Source organism: Littorina saxatilis, linkage group LG1 (genome assembly GCF_037325665.1).
Source record: "Littorina saxatilis isolate snail1 linkage group LG1, US_GU_Lsax_2.0, whole genome shotgun sequence".
NCBI classification, from domain to species: domain Eukaryota; kingdom Metazoa; phylum Mollusca; class Gastropoda; order Littorinimorpha; family Littorinidae; genus Littorina; species Littorina saxatilis.
Window position 1 is genome coordinate 15,428,007 of NC_090245.1, and position 24,375 is coordinate 15,452,381.

Consider the following 24,375-nt stretch of genomic DNA (forward strand, 5'->3'; position numbering starts at 1 on the left):
TCAAATCAGCAAATTGCTGACACTGCATGCATGGAAGTGATAATGTCTTTGGGAAATAAATGCCAGCCATTTAAACTCTTTTATAGTACGTATAAGTGTTGTTTTGTGAGGTTTAGCTGCCCTTAGCATGGGGGAGTCTTTCAGTCTTTCACTGACTCACTGGTACGAGTTCCTGCGCGTGTATGTAAGCTTACATGCATGCTGCATGAAGACCAAGAGGTTGGAATCGCAAATAAGAATTGTTGTAAAGGTGCGCGGTTTTTCACCTTATGTTATTTGCCTTTTTTCAATATGGCGTGTATATCATACACAGATGTCGGAGCCGCACGCAGTCACGTGATCAGCAGCAGCAGCAGCAGCAGTGCCAGGCAACGCTCCTCACCCGACCTTGACGATGACCTTGGCGACGATGACCCTGACCACCACCACCAACGACAACGTCGGACCTCGACATCATCACCGCCACACCACCCACTACCACTCCATCGCAGCTTGGAAACAGCTCATCACCACAGACCCGTGTTTCCTGACCGCCAGAGACTCAGGCCTCACAGTGCCACCTCCGCGACTGACCACGGCGAGGTCCTGGACAATGACGAAGACGACAGACCGCCAAGAACCCTCGCAGAGATGGACAGATCGCTCGTGGGGAGCGACAGATCCCTGACTCCTCGAGAGATGGACAGATCGCTCGCGGGCAGCGACAGATCGCTGACGCCTCGAGAGATGGACAGATCGATGGTCGGCAGTGACCGATCCCTGACGCCTCGAGAGAAGGAGGTAGTGGTGAAGGCGGAGAAGAGTGAGTCCCGCCCTCGCAAGGCCGTGATGACGTCGTCGGGGAGCGAGGAGCTGAGCGGGGTGCACTGCCGCCTGGAAACCAAGGAGCTTTGGGACAAGTTCTACGAGCTGGGGACTGAGATGATCATCACCAAGACCGGCAGGTCAGTTTGTGAGGGGGTGGTGTGTGTGTGTGTGTGTGTGTGTGTGTGTGTGTGTGTGTGTGGTGTGTGGGGGTGGGGTGGTGTTGTTGGTGTTTGGAGTGGGGGTTGATGGGTGGCGGGTAGGGGTGTGGGTAGGTTGGGGTTTGGGTAGGTAGGGATTGTGTATGTCTTAGTGTGTATGTGTGTGTGTATGTGTGTGTTTATACAAACATGGCTTAAATCGTCTTCTTTATTCTTCTCTCATCTTTTGCCTCCTCTACTGCAGGGATTTCGTTTTTAAAATAATATTTAAAATAATAAAAATAATCTTATTTTTAAATGTATGTCTTGTTAACAAAGGGAAGTCTTGAATACCAGATATACACCAAGAAACAACTGCCAAATAATAATGATAATATAATTAAAAACAAAGCAAAAAACACCAAGAGAAGTTACGTTTATGGAACGTTTAAATTTAGACAAAACGAAACATTCACAAGAACTTTGACCGCTCAATCTTTTAAGTGAACAAACAAGACTATATGATAACACTAAAGAAACATGTATTGATGCTAAGGCCAAAAAGAAAAATATGTGTTTCCGGTAACCCGACCGACCCTATTTTTAAGCGCCGACCCTAAAGGTTTTTTTGTGCTTTTTGCACACACACACACACACACAAAAACACAAAAAAACGGGAGGTAATCGGTCGATGAGACTTCACAATCGAAGACTTACCTCCTGTTTCCGTCGTCACGCGAAAAAAACATGGCGGCCAATGACGCCGGGAATCTCTCTGAAAACGTAAGAAAAAGGTAAAAAAAAAAATAAAAAATTAAAGATTAAAAACCGACCGACCGACCCTATTTTTTTCGGCGATGTTACCGGAAACAGACCTCTTTTTCTTTTTGGCCTAAAAGGTACTGTGACAGGGGTAAGAAGCTGATGCATGCGAGAAATTGCGAATGAATTCTAGATTCTTGATTGTGGAACGTTTAATAGCATGCAGACTAGCTATTTTGATTTTCGCCAAATAATAAAACCAAAACAGATAAATAAATAAATGAATAAATGAATAAATAAATAAATAGATGAATAGATAAATAGATAAAGAAATAAAGAAATAAATAAATGAATAAATAAAACAACCAGCGAAGTCTGCACAGAAGTGCATGATGGATTTTTAGACTAGCCAAAAGCAATGCCTGGGCCAACTCCGTTTCAGTACATCCACTATATACATGTGTACACGCTCCAGTTTTGACCTTTATCCAGCTCTCAATTCCCGAGAACGGTATACCAAATCCAGAAATAACGGAAGTTTCCTGTTTCATTTTAACACAAAAAAGCTTTTTCGCGCAGTGTGTTTATTTAAACAATTCGAGAAAACGTTTTTCAAATGACCGATCTTCGTTCAGTGGATGATGATGCATGTAGAACTGCCCTTTAAAACTCGTTAAATACCCATGAAATCGACCCGCTTGTTTTACTATGAGGAGAACCATTGTTTCTGAGATGCTCGAAGAAACAGCAAATCAACTAACTAACTAAATACCGCTGAAATCAGCCTGGTCGATATAGTTGCTGTTTCATTTTGATTGCAGCAGCTTCTTCTTCTTCTTCTTCTACGTTCGTGGGCTGAAACTCCCACGTACACTCGGGTGTTTTTTTGCACGAGTGGATTTTTACGTGTATGACCGTTTTTACCCCGCCATTTAGGCAGTCATGCGCCGCTTTTGGAAGAAGCATGCTGGGTATTTTCGTGTTTCTATAACCCACCGAACTCTGACATGGATTACAGGATCTTTTCCGTGCGCACTTGGTCTTGTGCTTGCGTGTACACACGAAGGGGGGTAAGGCACTAGCAGGCCTGCACATAAGTTGTCCTGGGAGATCGGAAAAATCTCCACCTTAACCCACCACGGGCGCGGCCAGGATTCGAACCCACGACCTTCCGCTTTGGAGGCCGGCGCCTTACCACCAAGCCATTGCGCCCGTCGGATTGCAGCAGCAATTGTGTTTTAACGTAATTGTTAAATTATATAAATTACTTAGTTTAAAATGCATGTAATTTCCGTTTCAGAACTGCTCAGTTTTGTAACAGTACTATATATAGTAAATCGTGAAGCCACATTAACAGTAAAGATTTGCGTTTTTTTGTTCTTGTTTTACTTTACATTCCTGTCTTTTGTTCTCCTACATGTCATGTTGTAATATACATTCTGAGATGCCAGAAAAGTCAGTTCTTTTGCCAGTGGCAACTAAACAGTTTTAACAAATCAGCGGTCAAGCTAGAAATGTTGTGCGCGCTTGTCCGGCGAGCGGCCTCTTTTCTCCAATGTACTCTTTACTTGATTGATACTGTCGCAGCATTATCAGTGGCCAATTATGTATTCGTCCTATTTTCTGCATCAGCGTAGATTATAAAAAAATCTTGCGGACGGAATCGTAAAATGAATAAATAAATCCATAAATAAATAAATACATAAATAAGCATATAAAAAACAAGAAATTCCTCCGAGGTAGGAAAAACACCCCCGTCCTTACCATTCTCACTGCCACCAACTGAGAAGGTTATTTCCCTTTGACCATTAATATGTCCCTCTATAAGTCCTTGTAGAATCTTAATCCACCAATAACTCCCTAACCGTGTGTTTGACTGGTCCCAATTTTTGTAAGGACCGTCTCAGGAATGTATAGAACCTGTTCACCAAGTTTGGTGACGATCGGTCCGTTCATTCTTGAGATCTATATGCGAACACAAACACACAAACACACAAACACACAAACAAACAAACAAACACATCGACCGAAACCTATACACACCCCTATACCGGGGGTGTAAAAATGTAGCAGACTATTGTCTTCGTTTTGCTGGTTCGCCAGTCCGACGAGTTAGTTGAAAACCCTCGTTGTCAGCACTCGTGATAATGACGATTTAAACCCAAGCTGTATCTCATTGCTTCCCAGGTGAGATAATGAGAGAAGCCACGGTCATTTTAGCCTGCATGGTGTGATTGGGAGGGACAGGTTCAGCGGCCACGAGGGAGACATCAATATTTCTATCTCGGCTGAACTGCTCTCTCTCTCTCTCTGTCTTTCTTTCTGTCTTTCTCTTTCTCTCTCGATCTCTCTTCTCTCTCTCTGTCTTTCTTTCTGTCTTTCTCTTTCTCTCTCTCTCTCTCTCTCTCTCTCTCTCTCTACACACTCTCTCTACACACACTCTCTCTCTCTCTCTCACACACACACACACACACATAAACTGTCACTGTCTCTCCGTCTCTGTCTCTCCGTCTCTGTCAGTCCTGTCTCTCTCTGTCTGTCTCTGTCTGTCTCTCTCACAGTCGCTGTCTGTCTCTGTCTGTTTCTGTCTGTCTGTATGCTTGTCTTGTCTCTGTCTCTCTGGCTCTCTTTCTTTCTTTTTCTCTCTCTGTGCTTAAAAAAAGAGAGGAGAGAGAGAGAGAGAGAGAGAGAGAGAGAGAGAGAGAGAGGGAGAGAGGGCCGGAGGGGATCACCGACCGAAATACAAACAAACAGAGAGAGAAAGAGAAAGAGGAGGGAGGGAGCGAACAGATGAGCAACCAGCTCACACGCCCTCACAGGCAGGTAAAATACGCCTTCAATAAAACAAGTCAGCAGCAGTTATAGTAGTGGTGGGTAGAGCGGGTTACCGCCCCATCGCTACGTCGCTCTGCAGGTGGCGGTGACAGAGAGAGCAAGAGAAAGGTGACAGCCAGGAAAAGTCCTCCCCGTCTTGTGACAGCTTTCCAGTCCCCAGCCGTGGCTGGCCTGACACCAGCTGAGCTATCGTTGACACCCGCCTATTGTCTCGGCTGTCCCATCAGCCGCCGCTGGGCTGGCACCGACCGCTAAAACAAACATATCATTTTCACCTCGGTGTTGCCACTGTTGTCCCACCGGGGACCAACTATTGCGTTGCCTTGCCTGGTTTGGCCTGGGCTGTCCTGCCCCTCTCTCTCTCCCCCCCCCCCCCCCCCCCCGTTTCAGACCGAGCTTCTCGGTTTTGCGATGAAGTCTTTTTCTACCGGGAAGGGTCGGAAACTGAGCGGCCTGGTGCCCCTTGCCAAGTACGGCAGAGCCCCCCTTTTCAGACCCCGACAAATCTGAGAAAATCAGGTCTTAAAAAGGAGGGAGTCTTAAATCGGGGGTGAATGTACAGAGGTTACGAGCATCAAATCTGAAAAAGCAAGGTCTTAAAATGGAAGAAGTCCTACATTTGGGGGTCTTAAATTGTGTAGAGACCTCAGAGCTTGTGAGCCTTGCGCCCCTTCCACAGAAAAGGGCAAGCAAATTCTGAGTGGTCCAATTCTAATTGAGCCTGTGAACCTTGCGAAGAGGTACCCTTCAGCAGAGGAGGGCTCGAAAACTAGGAGTCGCCAAGTCCAATAGACCTTTTCGGTATCTGAGCAGCTCTCGCGAGACACGCTCTTTGTTATGCTTTGAACATCGCGAGAACTTCGAACCTTGGCTTGTGCAGCTCGCACGAGATCGCTTTGCTATGCTCTGAAGTTTGCGAGAGATTACGAGAGCTTGGAATACCGATAGGGTCTATTCAGAGCGAAGAGGACTTAGTCTCCATCCACAGAGCAGAGCTTGAAACTCGGAGTGGCCCGGATCCAGCCTACCCTTACGATGCAGTCCCCTTCTACACGGCAAGAGGACTTGGACACTCAAGGTCGCGACCCGGTGTCACGAACTGAAAACTCTGCCTGAACAATCCCTCTCAATGCGGTCAATGCGCATGCGCTAGAATGGGGAGATTAATCAGGTCGTGAACAACCTAACCCTAACCCTAATCCTAACCCTAACCCTAACCCATGGTTCGTTCGGTCAAAGGGTCGCATTTTTTAAGTCCAAGATTGGCGCAAGCGCATTGATAGCATTGAGAGGGATTGTTCAGCAGAGTTTTCAGTTCGTGACACCGGCCTCATTTTAGAGCTTCTAAGTCTTGCAAGGTAGCTCCATGGTTGGCGCAAAGTGTCAAAATCCCCCAAATAGGGCTTAATACCTCAAATAAGACCTACTCCCCCAAATAAGGCCTAATCCCCCAAATAAAGAGGCCCACCCGTCTTTTAGAGTGTCTGAGCCTTGCGTTGTAGTCCCTTTCTCCTTCAGTATTTATGAGGCAGGCTTGTCTTGTCGCCTGTGTATTGGTCAGAAGCTCTGGTCCCTCAGTGAATGGGATGAACCCGGCAGCGGGTAAATGACTGTCTTCAGCACTGAATTGTGGGTATCTTGCTGGCTCTGTCAATAGCTAAACACAACATGCAGCGTGGAAATTGCTTGGTTGTTTGCTTATTGGTGTTGCCTGTAACACATGGTAGAGAATCAATTCGAGTACGGCAGCAGGGGATCTACTGCCACACCACCACACTCCTACCAAGCGCGCCCCCCCCCACAGCCACCACCAAAAGCCGATGAATTGAAAGTTAAACATCAGAAAATTGGATACGGCGGGGAGAATCGTTTATTTAGGAATTCACACTCAGTGGAATCCGCACCCCACCCCATCCAAGAGTATAGACCAATAAATGGGGAAAACAGACGACAAAATGAGCGGAAAATAAAGAAGACACCACTTTGAATTTTCAAAATGCACAGTTTTTGCTGTGGGATGCTGTCAACATCGAAGGTGTTTTGGCATAAGAGCTAAGTCAAGTTTGTATTTCATTTTTCTTCATGGGAGGATCTTATTCTATGTAGAAGCACAGGAAGAACTGTGCCTTCAAACCTGGTCCACACGAAATGTTCTGTGTCGTTTGAAACTGTGGGATACCAGGAAATGAAAGGGCAGATAAGCTGGCGAAAGAAGGAGCCGTGGAAGACCAACCTGAAAACAGTGTCAGCTTTAGTGAGCAGAAGACAATCATCAAGGCATTGATGAGGCCAAGGACAAACAGAGATGACTACCACACATTGTCCAGAGAGCAGCAAGTCAACCTCATCAGGCTGCGTACTGGCCACAACAGGCTCAATGCTCACATGAACCAAAAGTTCAAGCTGGCGCCATCACCAACCTGTGCCTACGGTCAAGAAGACCAAACAGCGGAACACATCTTACAGCGATGTCCCTTACTAGATGAGGAACGAAAAGAAGTGTGGCCGTCACCAACTCCCTTGCAGACCAAACTATATGGCAGTCGACAGGAGTTGGAGAAAACGACAACATTTATCACCAGTGCTGGACTGATCGTGTAACCTCTGCGAACGCCAAGAAGAAGAAGAAGAAGAAACGAAGTCTTTGATTTTCAAAGCTGCGACAATGACGAAGAACATAAATATACGCTGACCAAATGATACGCTGACCACATGATAAAGCTTTGGCTGCAAAAGGAAATCGTAAATTGGGAACAGGAGTTTAGAATATTATACTGCCCTGATTTACGTGTTCGGTGTCATAACATTTTGATTTGGGTATAATTTGCCAGAACGTTTGCTGTTGTTTGTTCATCTTTATCTCTCTGGCTCTCTCTGTCTTTCTATTTCTCTGTCTCTGTTCCTCTCTGTCTGTCTGTCTGTCTGACTGTCTGACTGTCTGTTTGTCTGTCTGTCTGTCTGTCTGTCTGTCTCTGTCTCTGTCTCTGATTAGATAAATTCATCAGGAAAGCAAGTGGGGTGGTTGGGAGGAAGCAGGACAATTTCACATCAACACATGAACGACGACTGACTGACAAGGTACAGAAGATTTTGGCTGACGACTCGCACCCACTCAGACCGGAATTTGACAGTAGACGGACAGACAGGAGCAACAGATTCAGACAACCAACCGCAAGATCCACACGCTACAGAAATTCGTTCATTCCATCTGCAATTCACATCTTCAATTCTCAGGTGGGGCGGTAGATGCTGGTGTTGTCGCTCTGATGCACGGGGTCAGTGTTCTGTATTGTTTCAGTATTGTTGATTTTGTTTTGCATTCTACTCTCTTAGACAATAATGTGATAACCGGCAAGGTGCTGACTTTCTTTTGTGCATTGTTGATGGTGAATGCATGTTAATTTATTTTTAATATACTTTCTTATGTGATAACCAATGTACTATATTTTCTCAGGACAAAGAACAAATGTTTATTTTGAATGTTTTATGTATGTTATTATTACGGACACAAACGCTCAGCAATGTAATTTCTCTTTTAGAGATTAATAAAGTTATTGTATTGTATTGTATTGTATTGTATTGTATTGTATTGTATTGTCTCTGTCTCTCTCTCTCTCTCTCTCTCCCTCTCTCTCTCTCTCTCGCTCACTCTGTTTTTTGTGTGTTCCTTCATGGTCACACTCTCTTTTCCCCATCTCTTGGTCTCATCAGTTCAATGTCTCACTCTGGCACTCAGCCTCCCCCCCCCCCCCCCCAGATGCCACCATCCCCTCTCTATAGATGACTGCTTCAATGGTGATGAAGTGTGGCCAAGGTTTGGCGAAGAAACAAAGGCAAGGCGGTCACACACATCCGTGGGTGTTAATGGCAGGGTCCCCCGGGTCGGGCCTGCAACCTCCCCCCTCCCAGCGCTGATAGGTGATGGTTAGCTCGGGCCCGTGATGGAAAGAGGCGACAGCCAACCTGTAATTTGCCTCTTTTCTCGCGCTTCCTTCTCTCTCTCGGACTCTCTCCGACTCTCTCTGATTCTCTCTGTCTCTGTGTTCATCTCTTTCTCTCTCTCACTCACTCTTTTGGCGGTTTTTCTCTCGCCATCTCTCTCTCTCTCTCTCTCTCTCTCTCTCTCTCTCTGTCTCTGTCTGCTCTGTCTCTCTCTGTCTCTTGTCTCTCTCGGCTCTCTCTCTCTCAACATTCATGTAACACTGCCCTTGCCAGATTAACTGATTCATGGTACTCATCCATCAATAGGTTAGACATTTCTGGTGATGTTTTCTTGGACCTAAAAAAAGCTTTTGACCTCGTGGATCACGAGATCCTTCTACAGAAATTAAAGTGTTATTTGAAAAGTTCTAGCACTGTCGCTTTTTTTTACTCTTATCTTAAAGAGAGGGTTCAATCTGTATACGTACACGATACGTACTCTTCTCAGGGCACTGTGAAATGTGGAGTGCCACAGGGGTCTGTTTTAGGACCTGTATTATTTTGCATGTATATAAATGATTTGCCCTTGTACCTACAGTCCGAATCTGTTGAGTGTCATATGTTAGCAGATGATACTACCTTACATGCAACAGGGAAAAGCCCTGCACAAATTCAAGACAAATTACAACAGAGCCTAAACGATGTTTCTGAGTGGTGTTCTGCAAATCGTATGCTTATTAATCCAGTTAAAACAAAGTCTATGATAATCAGCACTCGCCAAAAACATCAACTTTCAGAAATGACTCTGAGTCTGTCCCTAAATGAGCACTCCATTGAGCAAGTAGCTGAGCACCGTTTACTGGGACTTACTGTTGATAATAATCTCAAATGGCAGACTCACATCAATGGAATCTGCAAAAAAATTGCTAAAAACCTGTTTCTTTTGTCAAAGTTACAAAGCATTATTAATCTAGACACAAGGAAACTATTTTACAATGCCCACATAAAACCCCATATTGATTATGCTTCCATAGTATGGGACGGGTGTAGTGAAGTTCACTTGAAGAAGCTGAACTCGCTCCAGCGTAGAGCTGCTAAACTAGTTCTGCCCAGTCCATCTCTTTCTACAAAGGAAAAGATGAAAAGTATTGGGATGTTAAGCTTAAAAAAGCAGCTTTTGTATAATAAATGTTCATTTATGTATAAAGTCGTCTATAAGGACGCCCCAACATATCTTATACAACTCTTCAAATCATCTCCGTCATATTATTCAAACACTCGAAATAACCTTGCCTTGTCAAGGCCCCGCATCGATTTGTTTAAAACTAGTTTTTCTTATTCTGGTGCGTTCCTTTGGAATTCACTACCTGTAAATATCAAGTCATGTCTGTCATTATCTTCTTTTAAAAGACAGCTCCGAAAGCACCTCTCTAACGACTAAGTCGGTGTACAATTTGTGCGAGTGTGTGTGAAAGAGAAAGTGTATAGTATGCTTCCATTAACAAGCACACTTTTGAATTTTTTATTTTTATTTTGTTATACTTTTCCCCACATAATTTTGTTTTATTTGATTTTTTGTTTAAATGTTTTCATTCTTCATATTTGTTCTTTGTTTCATGTGTGTATTATAGAAGGGACTAGCTGTAAGAAAGGACCATATGGACCTAATGCTATCATCCCTCGGTAATAAAGTTTTCGAGTTCGAGTTCGAGTTCTCTCTCTCTCTCTCTCTCTCTTTGATTGTCTATCTCTTTCGCCCTCTCTGTCTCTCGCTCTGGGTCTCTGTGTGTGCGTGTGTGTGTGTGTATCTCTGTCTCTGTCTCCCTCTCTCCATCTCGCTCTCCGTTTAATTCTCCATCTTCGCTCCTCCGATTTTTCTTGAACCTTAATTGTTGACTGCGTGCATTTTTCTCAACCTCACGTCTTCACCAGCGGAGAAAAATCATCACGTGCAGGGCGTGTTTATCATCACTCTTTCGCCAGAGCTGGATGGCTTGGCAGTAAAACAATTCATGAATATTGATGTGATTCATTTATCTTAATTAGATAAACGTTGGGAAATAATATTAACTTGACCGTGTAATGGAAAATATCTTCTTCTCTTCTTCTTCTTCGTTCATGGGCTTAGCCTACAGACTCTCACGTTCACTCATGTTTTTAGCACGAGTGGATTTTTACGTGTATGACCGTTTTTATCCCGCCATTCAGGCAGCATACGCCGATTTCGGGGGAGGCATGCTGGGGTATTTTCGTGTTTCTATAACCCACCGAACTCTGACATGGATTACAGGATCTTTTCCGTGCGCACTTGGTCTTGTGCTTGCGTGTACACACGAAGGGGGTTAAGTCACTATCAGGTCTGCGCATAAGTTGACCTGGGAGATCGAACAAATCTCCTCTCTTAACCCACTAGGCGGCAGCGACCGGGATTCGAACTCAAGACCTCCCGATTAGGAGGCCGACGTCTTACCACTACGCCACTGCGCCCGTCGAGGGGAAATCGATACGCACGTTACGTTTGAAACAAAGTTTCTTTTCCTTCCCAGCCCTTCTTAGTGTGATACTTCATACTTGTTGCCTTTTGGTTCAGTGTTTCTGCTCATTAGTTTTTAAAACTCACATAGTTACAACTGCTGTAAACAAATAAGATAGTGAATAAACAAATACACAAATCAATTATGTTATCAATCAATCAAGCAGTCAATAAATAGATGAATACATCAACAAAGTAGTAAATAAGATTAAATCAAATAAATGAATAAATGTATTGGTTCAGCCATTTTGAGAGTCGCTCGAGCATTGTGCCCTCATATAATAAATAAGATCGATCTACTCAACATTGTTTTGGCCTGTACAGTTTGCAAATAAAACAAACAACAACAACCAAGTCCTGCAATGCATGCTGCGCAACGAAAGAACGAAAATCCTGAATAAGATAGTAACAAAAAATCAACAAAAAAATCGACGGGTTGGAGAAAAGTCCAAGAGAGCGGGGTCGGGATGGGCAGAAGCCAAGAGGGGTTTGGGTGGGGTGGGGGTTCGACAGAAGAATTGCATGAGGTCGCGTTGATGACAAAATGAGCCCGGGCCCCGCCTCCCGTCTCAGCACCAGTCATTACTGCACACTTCCACGGACCTCAGGCGTATGCAAATGGCCGCTTTAGTGGGAGGGTGATTTTTCAAAGAGGCAATTGTTGTTTTTAGCGCTGTCTCCAGTTTAACCTCTTATTCGGCAACACAATCGATTTTGATGGACTTGTGTAACTATGTGTGTGCGTGTGCGTCCTTTCTCTCTGTTTTGCTGTTTCTGTGTCTCTGTTTCGCTGTTCTGTCTGTCTGTCTGTCTGACTGTCTGTCTGCCTGTCACTGTATCTCTTTCTCACTCTCTCTCTTTCTTGCTTTCTCTCTCTCTCTCTCTCTCTCTCTCTCTCTCTCTCTCTCTCTCTCTCTCTCTCTCTCTCTCTCTCTCTCTCTCTCTCTCTCTCTCTGTCTTGGCATTTTTATGTTATAGGTTTGCTGTTTGTATTAAATAATGTACTATATTATCTGAAATGAGTATTATATGTTACAGTTAATCTGTGAAACCAGGGAATACGTGTATTAACTAGGTAATACATGAATTAACTGACGGAAAAAAACAGTTAATTCATGTATTACCTAAAATAGTTTAGTTAATACACGTATTCCCTGGTTTCACAGATTAACTGTAACATATATGATGAGTCTACGTTGTACAGAAAACCAGGAGGATGAAGTCCATTTTGTTCTTTGCTGCCCACATTTGAACAGCTTATAAGATAACTATTAAGCATAATTGAATATATGAAAAAAGTCAAGCCTCTTTCGACTTAATTTACGATGTTAGTTTCATCACATGAAGAAACTTTCAAACGTGTGTCGATGTATTTGAATAAAGCATTCAAGCTTTTAGAGAAGCAGTAACCTTGAGGCTTAGCACAGTAAAATGAATGTATATTGATTGTATAACTATAATTGTATTTCTTTAAAACTTTCTCTCTTTAAAAACAATCATAATTATACAAGCGACAATGCACCTTGTTCCGTATATATAACGGTTAACCAACGTTGTGGATATAATCAAGATAAATTCCACACAACACTGTATTCTTAATTCTTAACAGTTTCAGCAGAAGAATCTTTATTTTGACAGTTATTCGAGGAATGCGCTGGGCTGGAATGCTACAGTATAAAACTGGTCTATAAGGGGAATTGTTTTGAACAAAGGCGTCCCCAGAGGGGGTTTATTTAGCTTTTCCCCCTTCGCAACGACTGGGGCTAGGAGAGAACAGGGCGCTGCTGTTGGCGAGAACAAGAAGGAATTAACACGGGGCTGGGCTTATCTTGTGCAGACTTGCTCATCGCGAACTCTCGCTCTGGCATTCTGACTTAAAGCAGAGACAAAAATCAAAAACATCCCTACACTTCGCGGTGTTTAAAACGGTAAAATATTATACGTGTTAAAATAGAAAAAAAATAGAAAATAGAAAAACGCGACTTCCAGATCTATATGAAGTTTAGTGTGTGTGATTGCACGTTAAATAATGTTATGTTGTCGTAGTATTTTGATTGTACAGCGCTTTGAGCAGGGTAAAACCCTGGATACATGCGCTATATAAATATTATTATTATTATAAATATTATTATTATTATTATTATTTAAGTTATTGAGACATCCCAGTGCACTAAGGGATTTATAGAGCAAATCGAGAAAATTCATTATTTAACGAAGCGCATAGCGCTGAGTTCAATAATTATTTTCGAGATTTGCTCTATAAGTCCCTTAGTGCACTGGGATTGTTTCAATAACGATATTGTCAGTACCGCCAGAGAAAAAAGAAGATTCAAAACGCACATTTTGCAACGCGCATTTGGATTGGCGTAACTGTGTGGTCAGGTTTGTGTCAGATCTACTTTTGTGTGGGGTGTCTCAAGTGTGTCGTGCTTTCGTCACACGCATTTTAATTTCTGTTGGTAAATTCCAGTGTAGCGTTAAGCTGAACAGTGATGATCTTTCAGAGATACCTCATTTGAACTCGGAGAAAGGACTGTGCTCTGCGGCGTTATTTGCGATTCGAAACCTCCAGTCAGTCGAGCTTCGACGGATTGACTGTGCGGAGTGACTCCCCTTGAATTGACTCGAAGGACTCGACGGTTGGCACATTTTCAAAATAAATGTGGCATATTTCTCGTGTTGTATCTTCACTCATCGGGGAGTCTGATACTAAATATGAACGGTAAGAACTTGATGCTCTGAACCCTACAAGTATTATATCCCCATCGTTTTTTCGTTCACAGTTTGCCCAACATGTTACTTTGCTGAGCGGGGTTTATGTCGTCTGCTAGACTACCACTGCAGTCTGCACTGAGTCTGCACGCATGAGGCAGGCTGGTAATAAGTCTTATATGGTAAGAACGTTCTGAACCCTACACGTTTTCGATTACGATTGTTCTTGCCTTGAAATAATAATTCAGAAACCATTCATTTACTGAACTGATGCAGTCGTATTTCAGTGTAGTCGATCTGCTACGTATGACAGAGTCGATCGAGTCAGTCTTCCAAACTGGTCTAGCTGGTACGTTATCGGAATAACACTTGTGTTTTCTGTTAGCCGCTGGGAATTATGTATACTAACTCATCATTTGGTAATGTGGATGATAAGCTACATGCCACTAACACGGAATATGAGAAGAATCTATGCAAGTCGGCGAAAATTAGATGAAACACAGCGGCTTCTATTTTTAGATCAGTGGCACTGTGGCACAGGCACATGCAATCTGTCAGAAAAAACCCACTTCTTCTTTAATTGAGAAGCAGGGAATTTATGGTCATTTGGTATTGTGCAGAATATAAGCTACACGTCATTAATTAATTCTGAGGATGAGAGCACAGTCTCGCTTAGGCAAAGGGCGGAAGAATACGCTCTGTGGAAAAGTTAGCGCACTCCAAGAGTGCGCTAACAGTTTTAGCGCATCGCCATTAGCCAATCAACTGGTTCACATCAGTCATGTGACACCAGTACTTACTGACAATTATTATTATTATTATATAAAGTATGGAAGGTTTATGTTTTGTTTTTACATAAAGAAAAGCCATTCAAATTGTGAACGTGATATTATTATTAAGTATTTCGAACCATGCATGCATACAGGTTAATTGCGCTCACACTAATTAAAGGTTCCCTTTAAAAATATTAACCATCAGATGACTCCTCTTTCCAGGTTTATGAAAATGATAAATGCAAGATTTTTACATACATAAAACGTTCTGCAATGTCTGAAGTGTTTTGTAAGTATTTCATACCATACAGATGAATAACGTTAACATTTATATATGCTTAGTTACGTCAGAAAGTGCTAGTGTCTGCCTGTTTCAAAGTCCGGCGGACTCTGTATCTTAGGTGGTTAAAAAATCAGCAACACAAAATTTTGCAAAATCGCTTTCGGAATATTAACCTGGGTTGTGACAAAAATGTTTTGGACAAAAAAAAGTTTTGCTCTCTGGTTGGTCTTTAAGGTTTATAAAGTTGAAACATGCAAGCTTGTTTTTGTTTGTTTTGTTAGTTTAATTTTCCATTAAAAAAAATCTTTGAAGTCTAAAAGTGATGTGATTTGCAAGTCCTTTAAACCAAGCAGATCAATTGATTGTGCCCACACTAACAACGTTTTCTAAGAAAGTATTTACCATTAGATGATTCCTATTTCATGCAGGAATGAAGATGAAACATGCAAGATTTTTTTTACGAAGCTGAAAGACTGGACGTAAGGTGATTTGCAAGCGAAGGGCCGTCTCTTTCAATCAGGCTTCAAAGCGGGATCAGGCGTCTGAAACTAACTTGAAGAAGTAAATAATGTCTGTTAATATCTAATAAACCTGACTGAAGGCGGAAAGTGAGACAAAGAGAAGGGAGGAGACTAAAGGAGAGACAACTGACATGGGAGGCTGGGGGATTGGTAGAGGAAGGGGAGCAGTTTGAGGGGTGTGTGTGTTGGAAATAGGGAGAGAGAGAGAGGGGGAGAGAGAGAGAGAGAGAGAGAGAGAGAGAGAGAGAGAGAGAGAGAGGCGGAGCTAGAGACTGACTGACTAGTTAGTTTTAACGTCCTCTTAGGTAGAACTGAGTTAATATGCTATGTGGGGGGGGGGGGGGACACATACGATCGGGGAGAGAGAGAGAGAGAGAGAGAGAGAGAGAGAGAGAGAGAGAGAGAGAGAGAGAGAGAGAGAGAGATAGAGAGAGAGAGAGAGAGAGAACATGAGAAACAGAGAGAGCGCGAGCGGGGGAGGGGGGAGGGGGGGGGGACTGTAAACTACGTGGACACAGAGACCGAGAGCAAACAATAAAGACACAAGCAGACAGCGATGTAGTCACTTTGTGTCTTTCTTTCTTTTTTCTGTCAGTCCCTATCTCCCCCCCCCCCCCACCCCCACCCCCACCCCAGCTTACCTATAGCAAGTAGTGTAATACTGTTGACTAGAGAACAAAAATAACCAGTAAAACAAACATGGGCATGACCTTTTTCTTTTCTTTCTTCTTTAAACGAGAACCAGCCATTTGAGTTTCCTCCGTTAATGCCCGTTTGGCGTGACTTTTGCCTTGCAGGGCAAGTGACGGGCGTGTGAGCGAATGATTGACACTTTTTGTCCGTGGTGGCGGCCCCAGTCGCTGATTAGCTGACACAAAGGAACGACAAGCCACCCATTAGGGCCGCCCCTTAATACAAAACCTTCTTTCATCAAACGTACGAAAGCGCTAAATTAATTTGAAGACATTTGATTGCCTCCAGTGCGCGGAGTTGGCCCGAGCAGCGGGCTGAAAAAGTCTCGGTGTGTGTGTGTGGGGAATGGGTCTTGGTCACGCCACTGGTATAAACGAGACCTCGGTCGTGGCCTTTTCTCTATGTCTGTTCCCGTCTCTGTCTTTGTGTCTGTGTGTGTGTGTGTGTGTGTGTGTGTGTGTGTGTGTGTGTGTGTGTGTCTCTCTCTCTCTCTCTCTCTCTCTCTCTCTCTCTCTATCAAGTTCTCTCTCTCTGTCTGTTCCCGTCTCTGTCTTTGTGTCTCTGTCTGTGTGTGTGTCTCTCTCTCTATCATGTTCTCTCTCTCTGTCTGTTCCCGTCTCTGTCTTTGTGTCTGTGTGTGTGTGTGTGTGTGTGTGTGTGTGTGTGTGTGTGTGTGTGTGTGTGTGTGTGTGTGTGTGTGTGTGTGTGTGTGTGTGTGTGTGTGTGTCTCTCTATCATGTTCTCTCTCTCTGTCTGTTCCCGTCTCTGTCTTTGTGTCTCTGTGTGTGTGTGTGTGTGTGTGTGTGTGTGTGTGTGTGTGTGTGTGTGTGTGTTTCTCTCTCTATCAAGTTCTCTCTCTCTGTCTGTTCTCGTCTCTGTCTTTGTGTCTCTGTCTGTGTGTGTGTGTCTCTCTCTCTATCATGTTCTCGTCTCTGTCTTTGTGTCTCTGTCTGTGTGTGTGTCTCTCTCTCTCTATCGTGTTCTCTGTCTCTCTCTCTCTATCCCCCCCCCCTCCGTCTCTCTCTCGCTCTTTCTTGTATCTTTCTCTTGTTTTGTCTGTCTGTCTGTCTGTCTGTCTGTCGCTCTCTCTCTCCCTACCTCTATTTGTCGTTGTCCATGTTTCTGTCTGTCTGCTTTTCTCTCTCTGTCTCTCTCTTTCCGTCTCTCTTTCCTCCCCCCTCTCTCTCTACTTGTCGCTGTTTCTGTTTCTGTCTGTCTATATTTGTCTGTCTCTGCCTCTTTCTCTATTTGTCTATGTCTCTGATTCTGCCTTGTTGTTTTTCTCTTATCGTCTCACTTTTCCCCTTTCTCTCTCTCTACTTGTTTCTGCCTCTGCTTCTGTATATGATTAACTGTTTGTTTGTCTTGCCTGTCTGTCTATCTCTATATTTGTCTCTGTTTCTATTGATGTCTGTCTGTCTGTCTGTCTAACTGTCTGTCTGTCTGTCTGTCTGTCTGTCTATTTGTCTGTCAGCCTCTCTCCCACTTCCCCAGCCCCCCCCCCCCCCCCCCTCTTAGCACAATACACCACTGTAAGTCATTAAAAGACCTCTAGCGGTTGAAGAGTTGCGGAGGGAGGGAGATGTCGGTAGAGGGTTGTCTATATAGTTGATGATGGTCCTATACACCACCATTCTCGGCTGCCGTCGTCGCAGACGTAACTGTATCCGTTACCTGGCAACAACCTAACTTTCGCATCTCAACAGCGCCGAGTCCCAGATCCAAGCCGACTTTCTTTTCATCGATCCGAACGAAACGGTCGTCTGCGACTGAAAAAAGAAAAAAAAAAAAAGAAAAAAAAAAGCCTCGCTCTGCGAGGGTCCGTCAAATTAGAATCGGATGTCCGTTTTCATCCATCCTGTTTTCAGTAAAAGTATAGTATTTAAATTTAAAAAAAAAGTATTTTGTCTGGTTGGCTTGGAAGAAAAAAAAACCATGAAATGAATATTAAGAAAAAAAAGACCAAAAGGAAAAAAAGAATTTGAACAGAAAGTAAGAAAGAAGGAAAGAATATCAGGAAAAGGCCAGAGTTGTTCATTTATTCGGTCAGACTCCATTTTAGTATATATTAGTACAAATATTAGTTGAATGAATAAAAGAAAAAAGAAAAGAGAGAGAAATTCGACCGGAAAGGTAGTTCAACATGTAAAGATATTTTATAAATGAAAATTTAAAAAAATAGATCAATATATAAATACATTACTAAAAACGTTAATGAATGAAGCATTGTTGACTTGAAAAAATGGTGACTTAAAAAATGAATTAATCAAGTAATACAAAAGTAATACAGGACTTATGAACTCAAAGTAAAACATGCAAGGTGCAAGCCTCTCTGCAACTTTCAAATAACAACCATAAAACGGAAATGGTATAACTGATTTTATTTTCATTTTGACGGAGAGATCTATCATGCTCGTGTGATGTTTTAGTCTTCGGTGCTCGAGAGGTGATGCCCCGAAAAATGGCATATACTTGCTCATGTCACCCTGTATAATTCAATTCAATTCAATTCAATACAACTTTATTGTTTGAATGTAATAAACAGAATTTTTTCTTTTGGCTCGTAAAAACACACTCTCAGAACACACAGGCACATAAAAGTACACATAATGAATAGATGAAGGCAAAGAACACTATGTATAGTAGCTGCTCTATATACATTTATATGAAAACAAAGTATTCAAAGGAACCTACTACCTGAACAAATACAGTTAACCGACTCCCTCGGGGAATTTAAACATTACTTAACAAAAGACGACACACAAATTCCCGTTTACTTCTACAGTGGCAGTCGACAAACACAAATAATCCACACAAAAATGAGACTTAATATCAGCGATCTAAAGAAAGACTTAGTTGAGCGACACCTTGCGGAAAATAGCGTATGCGACTGTGGTGATGGAACAGAAACTGCAACACACTTCTTACTAGAATGCTGTTTACACTTAGCTGCAAGAAACAACACAATCAACAAACTAACCAACAACTTCATACACACAGATATTCTACTTCATGGAAACCCCTCCTTGCAAACAAAAATTAACAAAAAAATCTTTTTAACAGTGCAGGAATTTATTGGACAGTCCGGCCGTTTCGAACAGATAAACATGTAAAGTGAAAACAAAATCGATACGTCTACTCGTCTCTCTCTCTCTCTCTCTCTCTCTCTTTCTCTCTCTCTCTCTCTCTCTTTCTCTCTCTCTTTCTCTCTCTCTCTCTCTCTCTCTCTCTCACTCTCCCCCTCTCTCTCTCTCTCTCTCTCTCTCTCTCTCCCCCTTCTCTCTCTCTCACTCTCCCCCTCTCTCTCACTTTCCCCCTCCCTCCCTCCCTCTCTCCCTCCCTATCTCTTACTCGCTAACACCATCAATATTATATATGTATTCTAAAACTGATTTTTGTTTTGATGTACAATTTTCATTCAATTTTCTTTTCATGTTTACTTGCTTTTCATTTAAACTGTACCCTCCCCAATCACATAATTCACCTCCCCCTCCTTCCTTCCTTTACTGTCTTTCTTTATCATCATTATGCAACGTTCATTACGTTATTAATAGATTTGGTTTATTGAGACAAATTTTTCAGCCGTTACCGCCTTATGTTGTACTGTCATGCAGGAACACCACTATAAGCTTCTAGCTTGTTGCTGTTTCTGTGAACTTTGTATACATGTCATGATTGTAACCTTTGTTAAAATAAACTTATGTTTAAACCAAGTATTCAAAGAAAGTCGTATATAGTGCGACAACGTAGCAACGCGTTATCTTTGTTTTAGACATTCATTCAACTTGACTGATTTTCAATAAGATAGTGGCGAGAAACAAAACAATGCTAACAACTAACTTAAAGGCATAGAAAGCTGATGACTATTCACGCTAATTGCTTTACCCAGAGCTGGAGACATGCTAAATTAAGTTCCCTGCAAGATATTGTGGTCTAGGACCCCTTAAATGTTGAGATATTTGAATTTTTATTTTGATCTAGATCGTCCTATTTATAGATTTGCCAACAGAGGTAACGTTGACGCAAGGGAAATAACTCCGCGTCTTTGTTGACATCCTCACTTTTTCAGAGGCTAGAACAAGCTGTAATGCATGTATATGGTCCGCGCATTGCGACATATCGTCATTATATGGCCTTATGATGCATTTGACATCGATTGTGGGCAAACTACACATCGTAAACACGGGAGCGAGTTAGTAAGCCTTTAAGTCAACATTGTTGATTAACAAGATGTTCTTTCAGCCTATCATTAATTGGGCAAAGTCGGCGACTACACGAAGTATGCTTCGCGAAGCTGGCCGCACAGAGCTTTAGCACTGAGTTTTCGGTAAAAAGACTTTGTGAAGTCTTCGAGAAGTCGACTTCTGGCTGAATGAAGGACCGCGTTTATGGGAAGGAAGCTATAGTATCTTTAACTGACTTGACGCCGTCACATATAGTTGTAGCCGCGAGGAGGGCTCGGCGCGCTTGTCACATAATTGAAGGCGAAACTGGAGCAGGGCGAGTGTAAGACATCTTTCACTTAACTACAGTCATTTGCCGGGATTTACGACTACAGGTGCAGCAAGCTGGGATACCCAGGACACGATACACTCTCCTGACACTACAGTCAGTGTTGGAGCCAGAGATGTGATCCGCTCTCCCTCCCCCAAAAAGTCGTCTTCCATCTTAATCCCTAAATCCGTACGCGCTGCTGCCGCTCTCCGCCTCCTCCACCCCCACCCCCCACCCCCCCACATCCCAAATATAAGTTTCTATTGTGACATGTTTTCAAACGGCCGCTGTGAGACACTCGTGTTCAAGAATAATATGAGCCGGAAAAGTTTGGAGTTGGGAACCAAAAAAAAAAGTGTCAGTCAAGTTACCAAACACAGACTTTTTTTTATGTATATGTTTTGCCTTTGCATGTTGGTATATAGACACTTTTGTCTCTATTTCTGGGCATAGAAAAGCTGGGATACATATTTTTCAGGAATTGTCTATCCATTAGGGGCTCGTCACTGAATTTAGGTATATTTGTATACTGAGGTAGTTTTAAGAAACATCCTTTCAAACGGCGCATGCTCTTTATTACAATGATGTGAACTGAGATATTTTGAAGGAATTTTTTTTTAAACGGCGCTCATTGGGTTTCATTGCTTCATTATAGCAAATATATATATAGGCATGGCATTGAGCTGATCATGTCTTTCATCGTGCCATGATACAACATTTGGATCAATGATAATCGTATAATGTGAACTCGGACCTTCTCATTATAATATTTAACTCGTGTTTCACAGAAAGCAGGTTCTGCTATAGTTTTTGAAATGGATTTTAACAGCAAGTTTGACCGATTATTGTGGGGACTCAAATGTTGCGGTTGATATCTCATTTCACCTCAGTTGCGTACAACCGTAAGGAGAACTGGGATATTCTCATTGTAAAATGTACCTTTTGTTTTTTTATTTTTTATTTTTCGCACATATAGAATGCAGATACATGTAGACTACTACTACTTTTCGAAATTTATACTTCGGGCAAAGTGATGCAGATGCTTATCGTGACCGAAACTTGACGATTTAGAGATACCTCGTCACAGCCGCAGCATTAAACAAGTGCGGAGAGGAGGACAGCGATTCATCTGAGATACTCACAAATTAGTCACGCTAAATATGTAACAAAATTATATAAAATAAAAAGTCAAAAAGTAAGCACACAACAAGCTTTCAAAACACGATCACTATCACCATACACAAAGCCGACTTTTCGCGACTCCTTAATTACTAAGTATACCTCTCCTCACTTACCGGAAAGAGGAAACCCGTAACTCTAAACGGCAGGGTGATATCATAGATCCTCGTGTCCTCAGATTACTCTCGCTTTTTTTTTTCTCGCAACGAAACGTGAGCTCGTAATGAGGATAATTTGCGATGTGCTTAGCGCAAGGGATGTTGACTGAGGTGGACCTACCTTCGCAAGCTGCTAATGAGCCTGTTAACTTATTTTAGACTTTACGCCTCGCTTCACCACCTGCAAAAGGTCCAGTCAGGTCGATGCAATGTGAATACGACTCTCAGCCCTTGAGAGAGAGAGAGAGAGAGAGAGAGAGAGAGAGAGAGAGAGAGAGAGAGAGAGAGAGAGAGAGAGAGAGAGAGAGAGAGAGAGAGAGAGGGGAGGGAGGTGGGAGAGAGAGAGAGAGAGAGAGAGAGAGAGTGGGGAGGGAGGTGGGAGAGAGAGAGAGAGAGAGAGAGAGAGAGAGAGAGAGAGAGAGAGAGAGAGAGAGAGAGAGAGAGAGAGAGAGAGAGAGAGTACAATAGACGAGGTGGCTTTAACACCGTTTTAATGGTTAGGGATACGGCACGGGCCTCGACAGTGACGGCATGATTTTGCCCATGCTCATAGACAGTGGGGATAAAAGAAGACTATTTTACAGGGAAGGATTGCTACTTTAACCTTACGCTTCGTATTTTCTCTGAGCCTACAATACGGGGTGGCGTTAACACCATTTAAATGGTTATTTAGGGATACCGTACGGGACTCGACAGTGTCTGATCTTCCCAATGCTTATATATCGGTAGTGGGGATGAAAAGCATAGGTTATTTCACAGGGTAGGACTGCCACTTTGATTTTACGTTTCGTATTCTCGCTGTGCCTATACAGTACGAGGTGGCGTTAACAACATTTAAATGGTTATTTAGGGATACGGCACATGACTCAGCAGTGTCTGATCTTCCCCATGCTTAAATGGGGATAAAAGTAGACTATTTCACAAGGTAGGACTGCCACTTTAACTCTGCTTTACGTATTCTCGCTGTGTCTACAATACGGGGTGTCGTTAACACCATTTAAATGGTTATTTTAAGGATACGGCACGGGACTCGGCAATGTCTTATCTTCCCCATGCCAAGGCTGTGGGGATAAATTCCCCATGCTCGGCGACAAATCTGTTTTCGCAGGCTGAAATGTAACTCTCTTCCACAGATGTTCCGTGTGAATTAACTTCATTGTTTCAATTAGAAAGTACAAGCGAGGGTTGCATTGGTAAACAACAGTTCATCCGCAAATATCCCGCGTGACCTAATCTGATTATTTCAATTAGAAAATCAAAACTTCAGGTTGGGCGAGCAACAGTTTTGTTTTGTTTTCATAATGTGAAGATTGAGTTCTGATTTAAAGGGAGGTGATTTTTTTTTTTTTTTTTTTTTTTTTTGGGGGGGGGGGGGGGGGATATGTTTTCAGGGGAAGGACTGTGCCTTTAAAAAAAATTTACAAAAAAACCCATTCACACCTTAAGATTTCATTTTACGTACACTTTGTCAAGTTTACCAAGTGTGGTCCAGTGAAGAAGTTCAAAAAGACTTCAAGAAAAATATCGATAGGGGTGCACGTTTAGAAAAGAAGAGGTTGCGTTTTTAACGGAAGGAGAGGATACTTCAGTTCCAGGTAACTCAAGTTTTCATCCATGTTAGATAGTGTGTATTCTTTCCAGAAAATCCGAAATATTTTCAAAAAGATCACTCTCTGGGAAATTATACTGACGCAGTGGGTTTCTCTTTCTTTAGCTTTCTGACAAGTTTATGACTTTGTGAGGTGGCTGAGGCCCAAACAGATGGCGTCATTTTGTACAACCTATAATAATGTTATAAACAGTGCCGAAAACACTGAAGAGGACCGGGGAACTAGACCCAACACTGCTGATGGTATCACTAAAGTGCCAGCGTGTGGCGCGATAGTCAGATAACTACAAAAGGCTGGGATCGCATGGTAAGCAGATAACTATATACATGATCTCAAACGCTCAATAGGAGAGATGGGTCAAAAACGGTATATGAGCCACTGAAGGAGTTGACAAGATGCCGACTTCCCTGCCCCCTCTCAAACACTCAGTAGGGGAAATGGACCCACGACGACGTGATCCATTGACAGATACCGACTTCCCTGTCCCCCTCTCAAATACTCAGTAGGGGAAATGGACCCAAAACGGCGCAATCCACTGTTTTGACAGATACCGACTTCTCTGTCTCCTCTGAAACACTCAGTAGGGGAGATGGACCCAAAACGGCGCAATCCATTGTTTTGACAGATACTGACTTCTCTGTCTCCTCTGAAACACTCAGTAGGGGAAATGGACCCAAAACGGCGCAATCCACTGTTTTGACAGATACCGACTTCTCTGTCTCCTCTGAAACACTCAGTAGGGGAGATGGACCCAAAACGGCGCAATCCACTGTTTTGACAGATACCGACTTCTCTGTCTCCTCTCAAACTCTCAGTAGGGGAGATGGACTCAAAACGGCGCGACCCACTGCTCTGACAAGACACACTGACTCCCCTACTCTTTTCCGCTGAACCCTGAAGCCCCTCGCCGCATAAACACTGCCAGGAGGGACTCGAGTCGACACGATAATTATAACC

At 42.9% G+C, this 24,375-nt stretch overlaps 1 protein-coding gene across 2 annotated transcripts in view; it reads left to right on the forward strand.

The window, feature by feature from the left end:
• The window catches only part of LOC138962786 (T-box transcription factor TBX20-like), a 61,496-nt gene that overhangs the window by 9,220 nt on the left and 27,901 nt on the right, over positions 1-24,375 (forward strand). For both annotated transcript variants that reach the window (XM_070334749.1, XM_070334756.1), the window contains exon 2: positions 314-944. In XM_070334749.1, the coding sequence (XP_070190850.1) occupies positions 314-944 (631 nt within the window). The remainder of the gene's footprint in view (positions 1-313; positions 945-24,375) is intronic.